This window comes from Asterias amurensis, chromosome 8, assembly GCF_032118995.1.
Source record: "Asterias amurensis chromosome 8, ASM3211899v1".
NCBI lineage: Eukaryota > Metazoa > Echinodermata > Asteroidea > Forcipulatida > Asteriidae > Asterias > Asterias amurensis.
In genome coordinates this window covers 15783135-15802053 of record NC_092655.1, presented here as the reverse complement: position 1 = coordinate 15802053, position 18919 = coordinate 15783135, and the positions used below count along the sequence as shown (strand labels likewise).

At 38.4% G+C, this 18919-nt stretch overlaps 1 protein-coding gene across 5 annotated transcripts in view; it reads right to left on the bottom strand.

Moving 5' to 3' along the window:
• LOC139940461 (uncharacterized) overlaps nucleotides 1-18919 on the bottom strand; it is a 50936-nt gene that overhangs the window by 12122 nt on the left and 19895 nt on the right. For all 5 annotated transcript variants that reach the window (XR_011786449.1, XM_071936726.1, XM_071936728.1 and 2 more), the window contains exons 3-8: nucleotides 18138-18214; nucleotides 6915-7035; nucleotides 4570-4683; nucleotides 2491-2665; nucleotides 1632-2059; nucleotides 873-952 (exon numbers count right to left, since the gene is read on the bottom strand). Coding sequence is in view for 4 of the 5 variants with exons in the window: in XM_071936726.1 (XP_071792827.1) it covers nucleotides 873-952; nucleotides 1632-2059; nucleotides 2491-2665; nucleotides 4570-4683; nucleotides 6915-7035; nucleotides 18138-18214 (995 nt within the window). In the remaining variant the exon portion in view is untranslated. The remainder of the gene's footprint in view (nucleotides 1-872; nucleotides 953-1631; nucleotides 2060-2490; nucleotides 2666-4569; nucleotides 4684-6914; nucleotides 7036-18137; nucleotides 18215-18919) is intronic.

Sequence of the window (18919 nt, the reverse complement as noted above, 5' to 3'; positions counted from 1 at the left end):
TTTGTCGGGATCCCGACAATATATCACATGACCAATTCTTATGTGTTTTATAAGAAACGTTTTAAAGTTTTGTCATGGTTCCTGACCATTAAAAGTAAAAGTTAAACTTTTTTCGTTAGAGCGGGTGATACTCTTTGAAATACCATTCACTCAAAAAAATCTGTTTTTTAATGTTTGGGGCAAAAAATCTGACAATGAGTAGATAATTTGGACTGTAGAGCAACACTGTTTAAATATATTTTTCACTTGTGTTACCTTAGACATCTCTTAGTCAATAGACACCTTGCATGTGACGTCACACGCTCACTGGGGTTAAAAAAGCGCCCTCCCTGAGGTCAAAGGAGGCAAATGATTGGATGATAGCTGTTCTGTGTGCGTAAAAACGTGCGCATAAGCTCAGCATCTGTGCAGCGTTTCACGTTATGCAAGGGGTCTTAAAACTAGAAGGCATGTAGTTTCAGTTTGCAAAAGTGTCTTTGCTCATATTATATGTACATTTAACGGCCAGTCAAACTGCAGCAATAAACGAAACAACGATAACGATCACATTAACAATGCACACCCTGGATTGGTTGAATAAGCATGCGCGTATACTGCGCGGAGCAACTCAACCAATAGAAGGCGTTCTCTTTGCCTTGTGATCATTATCAATTTCATAAACGCTACAGTTAGATTGGCCCTTCAGTCAAGATACATATAACACTTATTCCCAAGTAATTCTTGTCCATACATGTAGCTTGAGATATTGGCTGATAGTTGAGATTTTAAAGCACTAAAAACTCCAGTATTTCTTGTCCATAGCTCGAGATATTGGCTGATAGATTTTAGACGGTGGGGTAATAAAGCACTGACTGTTGTTTAGTTTTTAGTACCTTGTCATTTTGATGGCTGATGTCCTGGTCGGGTAGCGCTGTTGAGTTCTCTCTGTACTGGGTTGTGTGGTATGTGTGGTCTGAAATGGAAAATATGGAAACGAACATTCAACACACTGGAGCAAGTTCGAGTGTGCACAATGGTTTAACTAAAGGTTGACCAGTTTGACTCAAACCCAGGCTGGTCGACCATTGGTTGACTACTGTGGTGGACAATTTGGAACAAGCCTCGAGCCCATGGTTTCTTCACTGGTCCCAACAGCATGTTCCATTCTAACATGTGTTAAGCGCAGAGGGGAACCAGTGACACTTTAGCGAAAAAGGTGGAAGGTTGACTAGACTACCAAACGAGTCGTTCGGGTGAGTACGCACTGCGCATGTGCGTTGCTAGTCTGTGGTCGACCACTGGTGGACTAAATGTGCGCACTCGAACTTGCTCCTGGCTGTCGATGAAAATAATTAGGCCTGGACTACGACACTAGTCGCGACTAATTATTATAGTTCAAGCTAAAAGGATTGAAAGATTGTGTCAATACGGTACTACAATTTGTATTACATTGTACATATCCCTAATACAAGTGAAATAAAAGGGTTGGTGCACTCAGAATCCCCAAAATTACGTACAAGATTTGCAACGACATTTGACTTGTGCTCAACTCCAGTGAAACATTCGCTGTGAAAACAGACCTGTGACGTCAAAATTTGTATCGCATTTGCTTTGGCAGGAAATATGAACCGGGCTTTAATCACATCCCTTACCTCGGGTTTCCTCCTCATCGGTCTTCGGCTCAAGTTATCCGCCGACGCGTAGTGAGAACGAGACATTGAACCCTCCATACCGGACATGTAAGTAGGCGGTTGTCTCAAGGAACGTAGCGACGGGGAACGTCGGAAGGTATAGCTGTCCTCCCCGTCCATGTACATGTCGTTCTCATCGTTGTCGAACTCTTCTCTGGACTGAGTCCTCTCGTGGTACCTCGGCATCACCCGGCGAGGGCTCGGGTCCGGTTTCTTTTTCCCCCGCTGTTGTCTCGGTCTTTCCTCCTCTACGTAATCGCCTTCGTCTTGCTGACTGATTTGGGCGGCGTACTCCTTGATGTTGTCGTGTTCCTCGCGCAGTCTGTTGTCAAGGCTTTGTAGGCTGTCCACTAAACCTGGTGACACGTCTGGGTCTGATTCCAGCCTCTCTGGAGGTGACGAAGTCAGGATAGTAGTTTTTGTAAAAGGAAAGAAACACAGTTAGTTATAATTGACTGAATTTCAGACAAGCAAAATGTACATGTAATTACAACAAAAAACTGCATTGGACAAGAAAGGAAGAATGTGAATGTCCCCACACAGGGTAACGGTCCATGTCACAAATTTACAGGCAACCACTTCCGGGCTATCTCCAAGAAGATAATCTACTCACATTTGAATTGTTCAAATATTATTCTCGGGGATCGTAAGATATTGTTCTAAAAAATATTTACTTGTGTTCTACCACAGTGGTCCCCGTAGCATGTGCTGCAGTTGGTTGTCTCCAAGTTGCCAGTAAAGTTGGCTCATGTGACAAGGCCCTAAGAGTGATAAGTTGAACCCGTGTAAGTGAGTTCTGAACTGTTGATGATTTTCATACCTCTGAGTGGAATATCGTAATCTCTATCTTTCCTTTCTTCCTCTGGACCATCGTTGCAGACTTCTCCTCCGTCCTTCTCCACCATGGGAACATTGGAATCTTCCTCCTCTTGAATCGCATTCTTTGGTGCGTTCTTGTTGTAGTTCTTGAGTTGGTCCATAAGTGTTGACTGGCCCTGTTAAACAAAATCGATGAAATACATAAATTATATAATGATTAGGTCTCATAAGTCAAACGAAGTCCCGCATACTTTGCATGATTACTGTATGTTACAGTGCCAGGAGCGTCACTGAATGATGCATATGCACTTTATAAGAAGCCACTACTACTAAGAATTAACTACTGCTAATTATGCAAAACCTTAAATTACATATTTGTAGTCTGTACATGAATATCTATAACTTACGCGAATCTTATTCAAGGACAACAAGCAGTAGCGGAAACAAACAGGCCTACAATTAACCCACGGCCCCCACAGCAATTGCAGCTGTGCCCTGTACTTTTTGACGTGGTGCTGATTAGAGAAAGGATTCGTTTTAAGATTGCTCTTCATGTTTTTAAAGGCATGAACAACACTACTCTTGGATATTTTCCACTTTACTGTCACATTACACTTCTATTTGATTTCTTCGGTCCACACTTTTCAGTGTACATGTAGCTAGGCAAATGATTTGGCACAATCTCCCTTCTAATTCAGTTCAGTTGTGGAACAGTCTTCCAGAGGTTGTTAAACAGGCTGAGACATCAGAACAATTCAAAACCCGATTGAAAACATATATGTTTACTTTGTATAATAATTGTTGATTTCCTTTTACAGCGCATAGGAACCTCACGGTGATATGCGCTATATAAGAATGGTTTTATTACTATTATTATTATTATTATTATTATTATTATTATTATTATTAATCTGCATTTTGTTAAGTTCTAAAGACTTTTTCCATGTTGATTGCTTACATGTGCGCTACGATCTTGATAAAATAGCGCCTAATAAATTTTAATCGCTCTCTATTGTTTTATGTTTCTGCGTACATCCTGCAAAGTTATTAGCGAGATACAACAGTGAGTACAATTTCAAACTTGTGCGTCAAGTTTAAATGCTATTTTGGGACTGACAAATACTTGTCTGTATTGACGAGACAACTCCATACCTCTTGACATTCAGGAAGTATGATTGCGCAAACAAAGAAATTGTTTTCAAAGTGCATTGCGACCTTTGGAAAAAATGTAAATTAATTTTTGTTCACCTTCAATTTATAAATATGCGGTGGAAAATTTGAGTCTTAAAGCCATTATACACTTTCGGAACAGAAAAAAAAAAAAAGTTCACAGATTTACAAGTAACTTACAGGGTTTACAGAAGGTAATGGTAAAAGACTTCTCTTGAAATGTTATTCCATGAAATGCTTTACTTTTTGAGAAAACATTAAAACAATTATCAATTCTCAACATCAAGAATTACGGATTTATAGTAAACACATGTCATGACACGGCGAAACGAGCGGAAACAAGGGTGGGTTTTCCCATTATTTTCTCCCGACTCCGATGACCAATTGTGCCTAAATTTTCACAGGTTTGTTATTTTATATATAAGTTGTGATACACAAAGTGTGGGCCTTGGACAATACTGTTTACCGAAAGTGTCTAATGGCTTTAAAGGCAAAATTTACCTTTGTTGTTTGGAATCATTTGATTGTTTTCATCTTGATGTACATACATAAAGATGTACATGTATACACGAACAATGAAACCAACATGTGAATATTTCATTTAAAAGGTGGTCACGTTTATTTTTTTAATCTCGCCAAAAATCAAGAGCAAACATTTCCAGAAGGAAGCATTATCTCTAATAGGGAATACACAATCTGAGACACTTCTCCATAATCAAGGTTGGAGGCATATAAACTGATATTTTTTTCATAACCACATTACTTTCAAGTGAAATTTATCTCAAAATGCTTTACACTATCAAAACCTGCTGTAGGCTTCTACCCAATACATAGCTTATATATTGCCATTAACTTTAAGATTGATCACCAAACGTATACCTTCCCTTTAAATCCGTTGTAGTGTACTTGCCTTTATTGCCGATGTCATGACGACATTCGCAGCGATTGAAAGCCCATCTCGGCTGACTTTCTTGAGTGCTTCATACCCTTTGTTGCTTGCTTGTGATATATACTCGTCGATTTCCTGTGGCGTAAAATGAAAAATAAAAAAACCATGACATCAAAAGTAGACTTTCATTTTGTTTGTGAATTTCAGCAAGAGAAGTAGATTACAGAGCGGCAGGGAACGATTTTTCAGAAATTATGAGTAGCAAACACTTCCGACTGAACCAATATTGCCCACACTGAATGCTAATATTGAGTAGCAAATGGTGATTTTTAGTAGCAACTGAAACAATTTGTGTCGCATTTTGCTCTGTTATACAAGTGAAAACGTTCACTGAGCAGGATGTCTTTCTATCTGTAGACAGAAACAGTATTTTTATTTACCCGGCACACATAAAAGGTCCAAATTCAGAAAAGAGTTTGAAATTTCTCGTTCCTGCCTAATGCACTGTCCGCAGCTTTCATGGATTTCCATTGCTTCAGCGCTGATGCAATTAAACCAAACTGACAACTTTTGACACTCATAGCTTTAACCTAGTTCATTAAACTGACAGACGACAGACGGACAGCTTTAAACTGGTCAATCCTCTACTGATCGCTCTGCTTACTCAGAAGTATCCCATGAACTAAATCTGCCCAGATCCTTTCCAATCCTGAGGACGAAATCATTATCTGGATTCGAGAGGCTAACAAAACACCTGTACAGTCAACAAGGCTCCACTAAAAATAACAAAACCTGAAGAATGCTATAGGACCGTTTAGAATAATCAAACTTTAATTTCTTAAATGGTGGGTTTTTTTTTCTTCTATTTTTTGTCTTGCCCACCCATACCAAGTTTCAATGTTTAAATATTATATGGCTAAGAAGTATCACATGAAATGATCACATGAAACATGGCTTAGAAGAAAAATCTACACACCGAAGAACAAAGAAATGCATCAAAATGAACCAGATTTCTTAGTACTTATTTGGTTTTTGTTATCCTTATAAAATGTAGCATCTAAAACTTTGTTTTGTTATACCTCCGCTATAAAATGGACCCTGCAGCCAATTTCCCAAAATGATAGGATAAATCCTTAACTCGAATAACTTGTCCTAACTTAGAATTGGTTCAACGCGTCCTAGCGTCCATGGATTCATATACAAATTTGTCCTAAGTACTAAGATTAATCCTAAGTTAGGAAGAGTTTGGTGAAATTGACGGTTGCCTCCTTGAATCGCGTCTTGTATATAAAGACAACCCAAAGTATATTTATAACCCCAACGCTAAACAAGCCACTGTCCCCTCCAGGAACTGGATAATAAAAAAGAGTGACCTCTTTTGGCAATCGCTGTCAAACAATCACAAGAGGAACTGCTACCTCGAGCTATCACTATCAGCCCCCGAAAAAAAAGAGTCGAAGATTAGCAAAACTGCCCAAAATAACTCAAGGCAAGGGTACTTGTCCATGGCACCTGTGTCATACACTTCCCTCTTTCCACATGACTAATTAGTCAGGTTCCCTTCAGACTTTATCCCTACTGAAGTGTGTCATAAAGGTCGGTTACTGATCCACATCTTGTGGGTTTGGACGGAGCAATGTCTCCCTTGGGCCACACCTAAACCACACCCACCGACACTTACAGGTACCTGGGGTGCGTTCCACTCGCGCAAACGTATCGCAACTGTTAACAACGATTGGTGCGCACTACGCGATGTTAATATGGCGGCGCCCTGAAATGAAGATGGCGCGCACCGTACAATTTTTGCTGTATGTAGTCCTCTTTTCTACATTTCTTCAACTAATTAACTCTGTTAATTTAAATCTTCATAATGAATCACCGAAAATACGATGTAGTTAGTTTGTGACAAAGAAATAGTACTGTATACTTGTCCGCCATTTTAAAAACCACTCACCAACACCTCAGAAGTATGTTTGGGTAAGATTGCTAACGTTCGCCAACGGTGGCGGCACACAACTCGTTCCACTCAAAATTGATGGCGACCGTGCGCAACGTTTGCAACGTTGGCAACGTTTGCGCGAGTGGAGCGCACCCCAGGTGCACCTTACTGACCTTAGGGTGGAATATTTTGAGATGAGATGCACGATTGTTTCCTTAAAACTCTTACAACAACAAAACAGCAACAAAAAAGCTCTCAAAAAAAGGGGTTTTCTTTTACACTATAAACAGCTGGCTTGCAACACAGGTACATTGACTGGTGCAACAGCACACCCAGGGGGGGCCGGGGGGCTCGAAGTTTTCTCTTCAAACCTGACGTTCATCTTTAGGAATAACAATTTGATGTCCAACCCTATTATCTTAGTCACCTGTTCTCGTTTACTCAGCGTTGGATGGACAAACTTTCTGTAGAGGTAGGTAGAGCCTTTGGTCCACGGTGAGATGAGCCAGAATATGAAGAGGATTTTAGCTTCGTAGTAAAATGGTAATCTGAAAAATAAAAACAGAAAAAAATACTGTACATTTATACAAAGTTATAAATCAATTGGCTAATTGCACACTATGTACAGGGCTTGAATTACACGTAGGCCATGGCCTGTATACTGCCCCATGTTTTGGTGCTTACTTCAGAGGGAGTCGTTTCCCACAATGTTTTATACTATCAACAGCTCTCCAATGCTTGGTAACGAGTAAGTTTTTAAGTTAATATTTGTTTTGAGTAAACGTGTACATTCCCTTTAATCTATTTCCAACCAATAAACAAAATGACTGAAATTCCACTCATTCAAAGAATTCCTCTTCTTCTTCTTTATTATTGACTGACATCCGTGACCTTAAAACAATCCAACTAGAATCAATAATTAGTGATGTACACACATAACAGTAAACCATGTGTCCTTGCATGACTGACTGGATTATAACACATGTTGTCATTGTCATTTATAGGGGAATTTGTCATTTAGCACACTGTTGATTAAAACAAACCAAAATAGATCTGACCTTGAGTTTGAATAAGTCTTGAGCTTGTTGCTTCATGGACAAAGGTCCTGGTCCTTTCTCTAAGCAGTGAAAGATTTCCCTTGTATTGTATACATGACATAGCTGAGCAAAATGCTATGCAAAATGTGTCAGTTGCTATTCAAAAATCATCATTTGCTACTCAATATCAATTTCAGTGTGCACACATTTTTTTCCTGTCAAAATATTTCAGTTACATTTTTCTCAGAGGTAAAAACAAATCAAATCTGAGAGACGTACTGATAGAATGATTCACACAATGTAATGCGCCCAACAGATTGACATTGCCACGTACGTGTAGCTATTAATCATGTATCCTGTATCTAAATGTGGACATATGTGTCATATTTGCTATGTAATTCTGCTTTACACGCAATGTACTCGTGTGGTGATTATCAAATTAAAGGGAATGTACAGGTGTGTGCTTACACATGTAGAAACATAATACGGTCATTATTTAATTCCTGTTTAGTGTCACAGGACATTGTTACCCTCTGCATACATTTAGGTGGTCAACTTGGCTTAAAGACCGTGTACTGTATTGGTAATTGTCAAATACCAGTCTTCTCACTTGGTGTATCTCAACATGTATGCACAAAATAACAAACCTGTGAAAATTTGAGCTTGATCGGTCGTCGGAGTTGCGAGATAACTATGAAAGAAAAAAACACCCTTGTCACACGAAGTTGTGTGCTTTCAGATGCTTGATTTCGGAACTTAAGGTCTCGAAATCAAATTCGTGGAAAATTACTTCTTTCTCCAAAACTACTTCACTTCAGAGGGAGCCGTTTCTAGCAATGTTTTATACTATCAACCTCTCCCCATTACTCGTAATCAAGAAAGGTTTTATGATGATTATTATTTTGAGTAATTACCAATAGTGTCCACTGCCTTTAAGTGGTTTTAATCATTTATTCAACTGAACAACTCATGTTATTGTTAATAATATCGAAGTCTTAGATAGCGCACGTATCTACCAAACAAGGAACTCAAGGCGCAGAGTATATTCAAACTTTCAGAAAGATACGTAACTGCAGTGATGAATTTTGAGACCCAATTATTTAGCACCTTGTAAGGGTTTACAAGGTGCTACGGCGCATACAGCAGCCACAGCCAGGAACACCGCGGCAAACCCCTTCTCTTTTTGAAAAGTGCACTGGGTTCTTTTACATGCGTTACACAACACATGGGACCAACGGCTTTATGTCCCATCCGAAGGACGAAGCAATGGTTAAGTTGTCTTGCTTAAGGACACAAGTTCAATTTTTTTTTACTACTACTTCTTATTCTTCTTCTACACTCCATCTAACTCTTCTCCAAAGGATAACTAGAGATTGAAGTTGAATTGAATCTTGAAACTTGGCATATACTTGAAGGTTGTCATGAAGACGGCACTTGAACAATGACGTCATGATGACGTCATCAGGTGTCAAATTACAAGGTTTTTAAACGTTAATATATTCACACCTGGAGGGCTTCTCAACGCGCTCCAACATCGTTACCCATGGTCACTTAATTCATTCCTTGAACCATCTCAGCTCCCTGGGGGAGTATACAGCCAGCACAAAAAATGTTGCCTAGGAACAGTCGAGTTGGTCTTTGAAAGCGTTTAAAAAGTTGTTTTAAAAGTAGAATACAATGATCCACACACATTTGCCTCCAAATATCGTGGTTTTCCTTTGACTTTGCGATCAACTCGACTGATCCAAGGCAACGTGTTCCTTTAAGAAAGAGTATCATTTGAAATACCTACATGTATTGAGTTAAGAAAGAGTAAACTGCACAAGGCAAGTTTTTATCAAAAGGATTTTCCCAAAAATGTGTGGGAATTTGGTGCTGACCTGGGGAAATTATTATGAAATTCAGCGAATGGTGAGGTTATGTTACGAGGCCGAATAAAATTGGGCTGAGAGGGGGGTCAGTACAGTACGATAGCTGTGCATGATCCTTAAAGTCTAATCCCCCAAGAAAAACACTGCATCACCGGCAAAGAATTCCAGCTCGGTAAACAGACACTTCGGAAGAAAAACACGAACATGAGTGCTTAAAGGGTCTGTATCAGTTTGGTTTTTGGAACCCTTTGAATGTTTCAATCCTACATCAATGTAGATATATACAATAAAACTAACCCATGAGAGTTTCATTTCAAAAGTTGGTCTGGTTTTTTGAGATACCGTTGAAAATCGGGAGCGAATATGTCCACGCAGGAAGAATAATCCCTAACAGGATTACGTATAATCTTAGAAGCGTCACCGGTAACGCTTCTTATATTCAAAATTTCGGGAATAAAACAGTGATATATTTTTTTCAATAATCACAGTACTTTAAAGTGAAATGTTTCTCAAAATGCATACAAAGCTGCTGTACTTTTTACATCGTAAAATTTTATTGACATTATTTTTCAGAGTCATTACCAAACGTATACAGACCCTTTAAGTGCTGTTATGCTGTATCTAGACATAAGATAAACGATGAAAAAATAGGATGAGTCATAGATCATTATTTCTGAGCAGTAATGTTCCGGAGGGGAGGGGGGGGGTACTTAACAGCTGTTGCTCATTGGTTGCTCCTTTTATACACAATTGATTCCTCTAGAGGCAGCGGACCCCGGTCTCCAGTGTATGTCTTGGAATCCAGACTATTTCTTAAAAACCAAAGAGGAACAAGTTAGTTACTGAGTGATCTTGAAGGGCTGCCTTGGTGGGGCGTTGAAAGGTCAACTCTGCTGTATGTTATTGTTTTGATATTGAATGATATGATAATTGTCGGGAACTTGTTGAAGATAAGGCTTACCAGCTTTTGCTTTAACCATGTTCAGAACAAAGTAACCATTGAGTTTTGGGGGTTTTTGTTTAATAGAATTGACTTGTGTTTTTGTGGCTTGTCCAAACCTGCCTTCATGGGCCTTGGTGTGTACTGTTGAAACGTCAACTCTGCTGTATGTTATTGTTTTGATATTGAATGATATGATAATTGTGGGGGACTTGTTGAAGATAAGGATTTCCAGCTTTTGCTTTAACCATGTTCAGAACAAAGTTATCAATAAGATTTGGGTTTTTTGGTTTTTTTTTAATATACTTGACTTATGCTTTTGTGGCTTGTCCAAACCTGCCTTCATGGGCCTTGGTGTGCGGTGTTGAAATGTCAACTCTGCTGTATGTTATTGTTTTGATATTGAATGATATGATAATTGTGGGGGACTTGTTGAAGATAAGGCTTACCAACTTTTGCTTTAACCATGTTCAGAACAAAGTTATCAATAAGATTTGGGGGGGGGGTTTGTTTTTAAAATATACTTGACTTATGCTTTTGTGGCTTGTGCAAACCTGCCTTCATGGGCCTTGGTGTGCGGTGTTGAAATGTCAACTCTGCTGTATGTTATTGTTTTGATATTGAATGATATGATAATTGTGGGGAACTTGTTGAGGATAAGGCTTACCAGCTTTTGCTTTAACCATGTTCAGAACAAAGTTATCAATAAGATTTGGGGGGGGGGTTTGTTTTTAAAATATACTTGACTTATGCTTTTGTGGCTTGTGCAAACCTGCCTTCATGGGCCTTGGTGTGCGGTGTTGAAATGTCAACTCTGCTGTATGTTATTGTTTTGATATTGAATGCTATGTGGGGGACTTGTTGGAGATAAGGCTTACCAGCAGCTTTTGCTTAATCATGTTTGGAACAAAAGTATCAATGAGTTAGTTTTTTTCAAATCAAATTGACAGGGCCCAATTTCAAAAGTCTGTAAGTACAAAAACTTGCTAAGCACACAAAAGTACCGCTTAACTGAAACAGGTTACTAACCAAAATTACATTAAGTTTACATTGTTTTGACTGGTGCCCCACTCAGTTTTTGCTTGGCAAAGAAATTTGTCAAGCAGTATTTTCTGCTTAATAGCTTTATAAAATTGAGCCCAGCTTTTGTGGCATGTCTTGGCTGAGCAGTCTAGCACATGAAAATCAACGTCAGGAACCCAATTTCATAGAGCTGCTTAAGGAAATAGTGCTTTTAAAAACATTCCCTGCTAAGCAGAGCTTAGTCAGTCTGATAAGGATACCAGTCAAATATGTGCATACATGTATATTGCAGGCCTGATACTTCTAAGGAGGCAAAGAAGGGGACTACCTCCATGCCCCCTGGTCATTGCCTTGGTGCCCTTGAAATGCTCTAGTAGAAATTTACAATTTCTCCTCATAGAGGTGCCATTTACCAAGGAGAAAATGCCTTGGTGCCCTTGCCCTTTCAAAAATGAAACATACATGCCTGCATAATATGACATACTACTTTGGCTGGTAAGCATTACTGGTAAGCATAACTTTTTTATGCTTAGCTATTTTTATGCTTTAAAAGCAGCTCTATGACATTTGCCCCAGATGGCTGAGTCATCCGGGTGTGGGTTCTAATCCCGGTCATGACACTTTGTATCCTTGAGCAAGACTCTTCACTATAATTGCTTCTCATTACCCAGAAGCTGTAAATGATTAGCCATCTGTGTGCCCATGTGGCTGCCGATGCTGCATACTCCTCAGGAGTTGAGGTGCTTTAAGGATGCTTAGGGCCCGATATATGAGCAGAGGTGTACAATGAGGTCAAGACAATTTAAGAGGGTTACTTGGCTTGGAGAAGCACATTTTAAATATACATTTTTATTATGATTTCAAACTTCAGTGTAATCCACAAGAAAAAATTCAGACTTGAGTTGGCAGCTGGGTTGATCTTCTGAATTTCAGGAACACGTCCATCCATGAACTAACTTAGTTGTAGTTGTTAATTTGGGGTTGTTTTGGGAGGTGTTTTTTGGTTTTTTTTTGGGGGGGGGGAGGCGGGGGTGGAGGGGTATTAACTTCACTCCAGTCTAAGCATATTCCATGATACAGAATTCTCATAAAGGTTTAAAGCATAAAAGGTATTTAAATGAAATACAATTTTTGATGTCTATGTAGTTTTCTTGTGCATATCTGAACTTTTTTGAAATAATGTTATTGGTTACGTAGGCATTTTCTCTTTGATAAAGGGCACCTCATGAGGAAATTGTAAACTAAATTTCTACTGGAGCATTTCAAGGGCACAGAGGCAATCACATTTGTTGCCTCCAGGAAGTATCGGGCCTGCTATATAGTAAACTTGGATGTACAAAACAGCAAAAGAAAATATTTCATCTATTTATGGTTGTTGATCAGAGAATCCCAAACGGATTCCACACCAAACCACAAAATAGTTTCAAGCACACCAAAAAAAAACTGATTAGACAAATGTCTCCCTGACATTTAAAACCACATTCTGAATGATTTTATATCTCCGATAACAGCCCAGAGCCCAGAACCCAAACCCTCCTCTGATAACAGTTTCAGCGAAACTTAGAAGTCCGGAATTGTTCGTAACGTGGAGATACTCAGAAGAAATTTCTCACAATATTTGTGTGACAGTTGAAAGATTGTGACAGTCTAAAAGTAGAAAGATGTCTCTACGTCAAAAGTCCACAAACTATTGCAGGGAACAATTTCTTCCAGCAATTTTGCATAGCAAGAAATTTAGACTGAACTTATTTTGCGCACACTGAATGCTGATATTGAGTATAGCAAATCCTGATTTTTGAGTAGCAATTGATACATTTTGTGTAACATTTCGCTCTGCTATACAAGATCGTTCAATGTATCAGTTAAAACCCAAAAACACATCAGGCGACAAACTCCATCAGAAGTGCCAAAAATCCTTGTAGCGCTTTTTTTTTATTCTGTCAAAAATTGCCCGACAGTTGATTTATCATCAAAAACACTGTATTTTCTTTTAGTACAATGCCCTAAAACTGCTTGATTAAAATAGTTGAGATTGTCCTGTATTCTATTAAACTCCACAGTAGGTGTTCAGGAGGGGGGGGGTTGCGGTCGAGAGCCTGAATTTATCATTGGCTCGCCGGCATAGAAAATTGCAGACCACTGGTTTACATCTTGCAATGAGAACAGAAATATTTAGTTTGATTTTACTGGCCTATAATTAATTTCTGTGCCTGATCAAAAGTTTCCAAAGGCCTTCTTTCAGGCCTTGCCTGTTTGAAGATGAAATTTAAGGTTTGATTTTCCCTCCATTCATATATAAAGGCCTAAATAAGGGGCACGATATGCTTATTGCTTGATCCCTTTTAGACAAAAATATCCACAAGTGCTATGGGTAGGATTTCCCCCCAAAATGCTGTATGTTTTGGGTGGTTTTTTTAATTTATTTTTATTGAACTCTGAATCGACTAAGAATACATAATATTGTACAACATTAAAAGCTGAGAGTAAACTTAAAGCGGACTTCGAAGCTTGTTTGAATAAAATTCTTTTCAGAGTAATCTGCAAAGTGAAATGTGAAGTATGTGTCATTGACGAAAGAAGAAGTGAACCACCATAGTATTTCTTACAGTACTTCCGTATACACAGCAGAATAAACATACTTAAGTATCACTTTCTAATTACTTCTGTCATTTTAAAGGTGCTGTTTAGTTGTGATCTACATGTAGCTGAACCATTCTGCGCATAAAACTATCTTCGTAATGGTATATACTGTAGTATAACCTTCGAACTACGTTTGAAATACTCACGACAGGCCTTGAATTAACCTATGTCGCCCACAGCAATTGCCATGGTGCCGTGGTGCCCCTGTGCTCTTGCTGTGGTGCCCTTTGCAAAGTTCCAACACGAATTTACATTTTCCTCATAGAAGCACCCTTAAAGGATTTGGGTACTTTTTCAAAATGTCCATAGATTTACATTAAACTTACAGGGTTTGAAGATAATGATAGTGGAAAGCTTTCCTTCAAATATTACTAACTAAGGTTGTGTAGTTTTTGAGAAATGAGTAAAACAAGTCATAAAGTAATTTTGGTCTCATGAGACCAAAATTATTTTAGCATGTAAAATCCCCTTAACCAGTTATGATATTATGCCAAAACCATAGCATAACTGGTTAATACGTTTTTACATGCTAAAACTGAGACGAAAATTATTACTTTTACCCATTTCTCAAAAACTACAGCACCTCAGTAAGTAAAGTTTCAAGGGAAGCTTTCTACTATCATAATCTTCAAACTGTGTAAGTTTAATGTACATCTGTTGACATTGTGTTTTTTGCTAGGAAACAAAATTAATACATATTTTGTAGGAAACAAAATTAATACATATATACCCTTTAACAGAGCAAAGCTGCTATGCCCCTTCAAGTTCAAGTCCTGTAAAACAGATGTACAGTAAGTTGTAACTTCTTTCCAATGCAAGTAAATTCATGTCAGACAGTATTTACCTTAGACACGGGGGTTTGTGACCTTAATTTGCTGGCTCCAGCTCTGACTGCAGACATACACGATAATTAATTTAGGACTGCAAGTATGTTTCCGGGGAATTAAATATTTTCAATCTCCATAATATATATATGAAGTATGCAAAGTGAATAATATTACAAGTTGAGATTCAAGTAGGATGATTCTAACATTAGGAAGTAGATTGATGTGGAAAAGAAAAGTTTTCATTTAAATTTCTGTCTGCCTAAATAGACAACTTGATGACTGATGATTTAAGGAGGCTTGGAATGTTTTGTTTTTTAATGTATCCACGATATGCCAGGCCTTGAACTTCAATCTTGAAGGGGGCAGGGCAGTTTTCCTACAGTAAGGGGCACTTCTATGAGGAAAATGTATTGGAACATTGCAAAGGGTGCCACAGCGAAAGCAAAGGGCACCACGACAATTGCTGTGGGTGTCATGGGTTATTTTTTACGCCTGGTATGCAATATCTTTGAAGAGGATAATTTTTTGGGCGACAGCAGAGCTGTCTCCCTCTCACACATCTTTTCTTTCGCTTTTCCACTTTGCAAAAAAATATGAGGAAAGCAGAAGCGGGCAGACTTCCAAAGATTTTACATTGTATGTAAATGAATTTGAAAGTGGAAAAATGGTTGTTGAAGTGCAAAGTTGACTTAACTTGCTGGCATGTGCTCCTGGTATTAAGAACACAATCCATGAACTGAATCTGTTTTCTCTGTCAAGAAATGTTCAAAGAGCTCAATTTTGTTATGTGACTTAAAAAAAACATGAAAATAGAATTAGCAGATTGCAAACTGTTTACCAACCAAAAGGACCAATGGTAAAAATTTAAAAAAGAGTTAATTGGTCTGACAATTCAACCCTAGCAGAGTCTTTCAAAGGCTAAAAAGACACACTCTGCTAGGGTTCAAATCGGCAGGCCATGAACTATATTTTGCATCTGAAAAGCGTTCCACGACAATAGATCTTTGATGTGTATAATTGTCCCATCACGCTCAACTCGACCAATGTAGCTACGTGCAGAAAGATCAAGTTAATGTCTTCATTTAACAACATGCTGTGCTCACTGTCTGTTCTTATAAGTGGAAGAAAAAAATCCACACAATATGTTTATCAGCAGAAGCCTCAAATGATCCAAGTAAAATGCTAAGCTGTGACACTGTGTCCTTGAGCGAGACACTTAACCATTGCTTCGTCCTTCGGATGGGACGTAAAGCCGTTGGTCTCATGTGTTGTGTAACGCATGTAAAAGAACCCAGTGCACTTATCAAAAAGAGAAGGAGTTCGCCCCGGTGTTCTTGGTTGTGGCTGCTTAATGCGCCTTAGCACCTTGTAAACCCTTATAAGGTGCTAAATAATTGGGTCTCAGAATTCATCACTGCAATTACCTATCTTTCTGAAAGTTTGTATACTCAGCGCCTTGATTACCTTGTTTGGTAGATACGTGCGCTATAAAAGACTTTGATATTATTGTATTATTATTAAGGGAGAGGAAAAAACAGGGCCAAGTGATCCATAATTATAACGCATTCATTTCCTGCGTCCGATTAATGCATCTTTGAGAGACTGAAATGTTATAGGGACACGTTGGATCCGCCGAGTTAGTCTATGAAAAGCATTTCAAACCAGTTGTTATAAAATGCATTGGTTAGAAAGACGTTTTAAAAGTAGAATATAATGATCCACACAAATATGCCTCGAAGTTGCATGGTTTTCCTTATATGTCACGAACTACATGTAACACGGCCTGCCAATTTGACTCCACAAAATGGAAGATTGTGTTAGTTCATAAAGTAAACGGATACCACGCAATTTCGAGGCATATTTGTGTGGATCTTTATAATCTACTTTTAAAACATCTTTCTAACCATATACATGTACATTTCATAATGGTTTCAAACGCTTTTCATAGACCAACTCGCCCGATCCAAGGCAGCGTGACCCTTTAACGATCTAGACAGCTGCTCCAGTCACCGTTTCCTTAGTCAAAAATCAACCCCAGATACAAACTTATCGTGGTTGAAGTTTGAAGACATCGCACTTTGTAAAATCAGTGACGCCACTCGACTTAGAGGGATTTTACGAGGACAGGGAGATCATACTTTATGAAGTACTTTCCCTGATGATAAAAATCTCCTTTTTTAATTTTTAAGCCTAGTATTCCTCTTGTCATAATAAGCCAATAACACACTGTATGGTAAATTGCGAAGAGTAATTTATAGCAATATGTCAGTGCAACAAGGTCTTAACTAAAAACAAATTGTGGTTTTGCGTAAATCACTTTTTAAGGTTTAAGGGGACTTTCTAAACAATCAATGGTTGTTGAATTGAAGACAAGTCCACATACTAAGTATGAAATCGGACCCTATACAATAGTGTGTCAGATTGTTTCCAATACAAAGCCCATCATGATATTAGCCCAATTTTATGGAGCTGTTTACCACAGATTTCTGTGCTTACATAGCCCTGTGAAGCGCATAAATCCATAGACCATAAGCGCAGAATTTAACAGCAAGCAGAGCACGAAATTGGGCTGGCACTATTGAACAGGTGAATTGAACAGACATGCACGTGTGCATTTCTGACAATTCGCGCCATTTTTTACTGCACAAGCTCTTATCTTAGCTCAGTGCAGAAAATTACCTCTTGACAGGAAATGGGTTACCAGCCAAACTATCACAAAGTTAGTTTACCTATGACTGGTTACCTGCCCATTTTTCACTTCGCATAAATTGGCTACGATGCAATATTTTCTGCTTAAAGGCAGTGGACACTATTGGTAATTACTCAAAAAATAATTATTAGCATAAATTCTAACTTGGTAACAAGTAATGGGGAGCTGTTGATGGTAAAAACATTGTGAGAAACAGCTCCCTCTGAAGTAACGTAGTTTTCGTGAAAGAAGTAATTTTGAGACCTCAGAATTAGAATCTAGAACTTGAAGTTCCGAAATCAAGCGTCTGAAAGCACACAACTTTGTGTGACAAAGGTGTTTTTTCCTCTATTTTTAATATTATCTTGCAACTTCGACGACTAATTGAGCTCAAAATTTTTCACAGGTTTGTTATTTTATGCATGAGATACACTATGTTGAGATACACTAAGTGAGAAGAACAGCTTTATGAAATGAAGACCCAAAGCTTTAAGATGTGTAGCTTCATAATTAGCTGAGGTTTGCAGTAAACACCATGTGAAAATCTCTCTTTTGAGTAGTGTTGGTTCTAAAAACTCAAGTAATTACATACTTCTTAATTAATGATCTCATATTGTACTTACATTGATGCAAAAATGTCTACCACTGTTTCCACAAAAGTGAACAGCGCAAATACAATCCAGTACATCATCCATTTGACCTGCAGAAGAAAAACACAAGATGTCGTTATAAGTTTGCCCAGGTAAAAGAATGTGTCCTCAAAGGAGAAATTTTGAGCACTTTGCATGGTTTGGCTTTTTTGTGCAGAATCACAAACTGAGCTGTGTAGATTTTCTCACTTAACCTGATGTGTACATTTCTAAATTCCTAAAATAGTTAACATCCTTTAATTATTGTTTAGAAATCCTTGTTCAGGCCTGATACTTCATGGAGGCACTGAAGATGATTGCCTCCATGCCCCTGGTCATTGCCTTGGTGCCCTTGAAATGCCCCTGGTCATTGCCTTGGTGCCCTTGAAATTCTACAGTAGAAATTTACAATCTCCTCATAGGGTGCCCTTTACCTAGGAGTAGGCCTAAGTAAATGCCTTGGTGTCCTTGCCCTTTCATAAACAAAGCATACATGCCTGCTTGTAATTATTTATTTAAAAAAACCATCAAAACAGATGTAGAAGATGATAAGTCTTTAAACCAGGTTTGAAAATACCCACTGAAAACTTTAGCCAAAGGTCAGTGATTTTAAAACAAATACCTACATGATCATAGTACATGTAGCAAGATTTTTCACAGGAGCATTAAGTCATAACTTATGTTTTTAAAACGTGAGACCTTTCTTACTGCTTCCGACATACTTATTTTGCATTTTCTTCTAAAACAGTCCCAACACAGAAATCGGTAGACGGTTT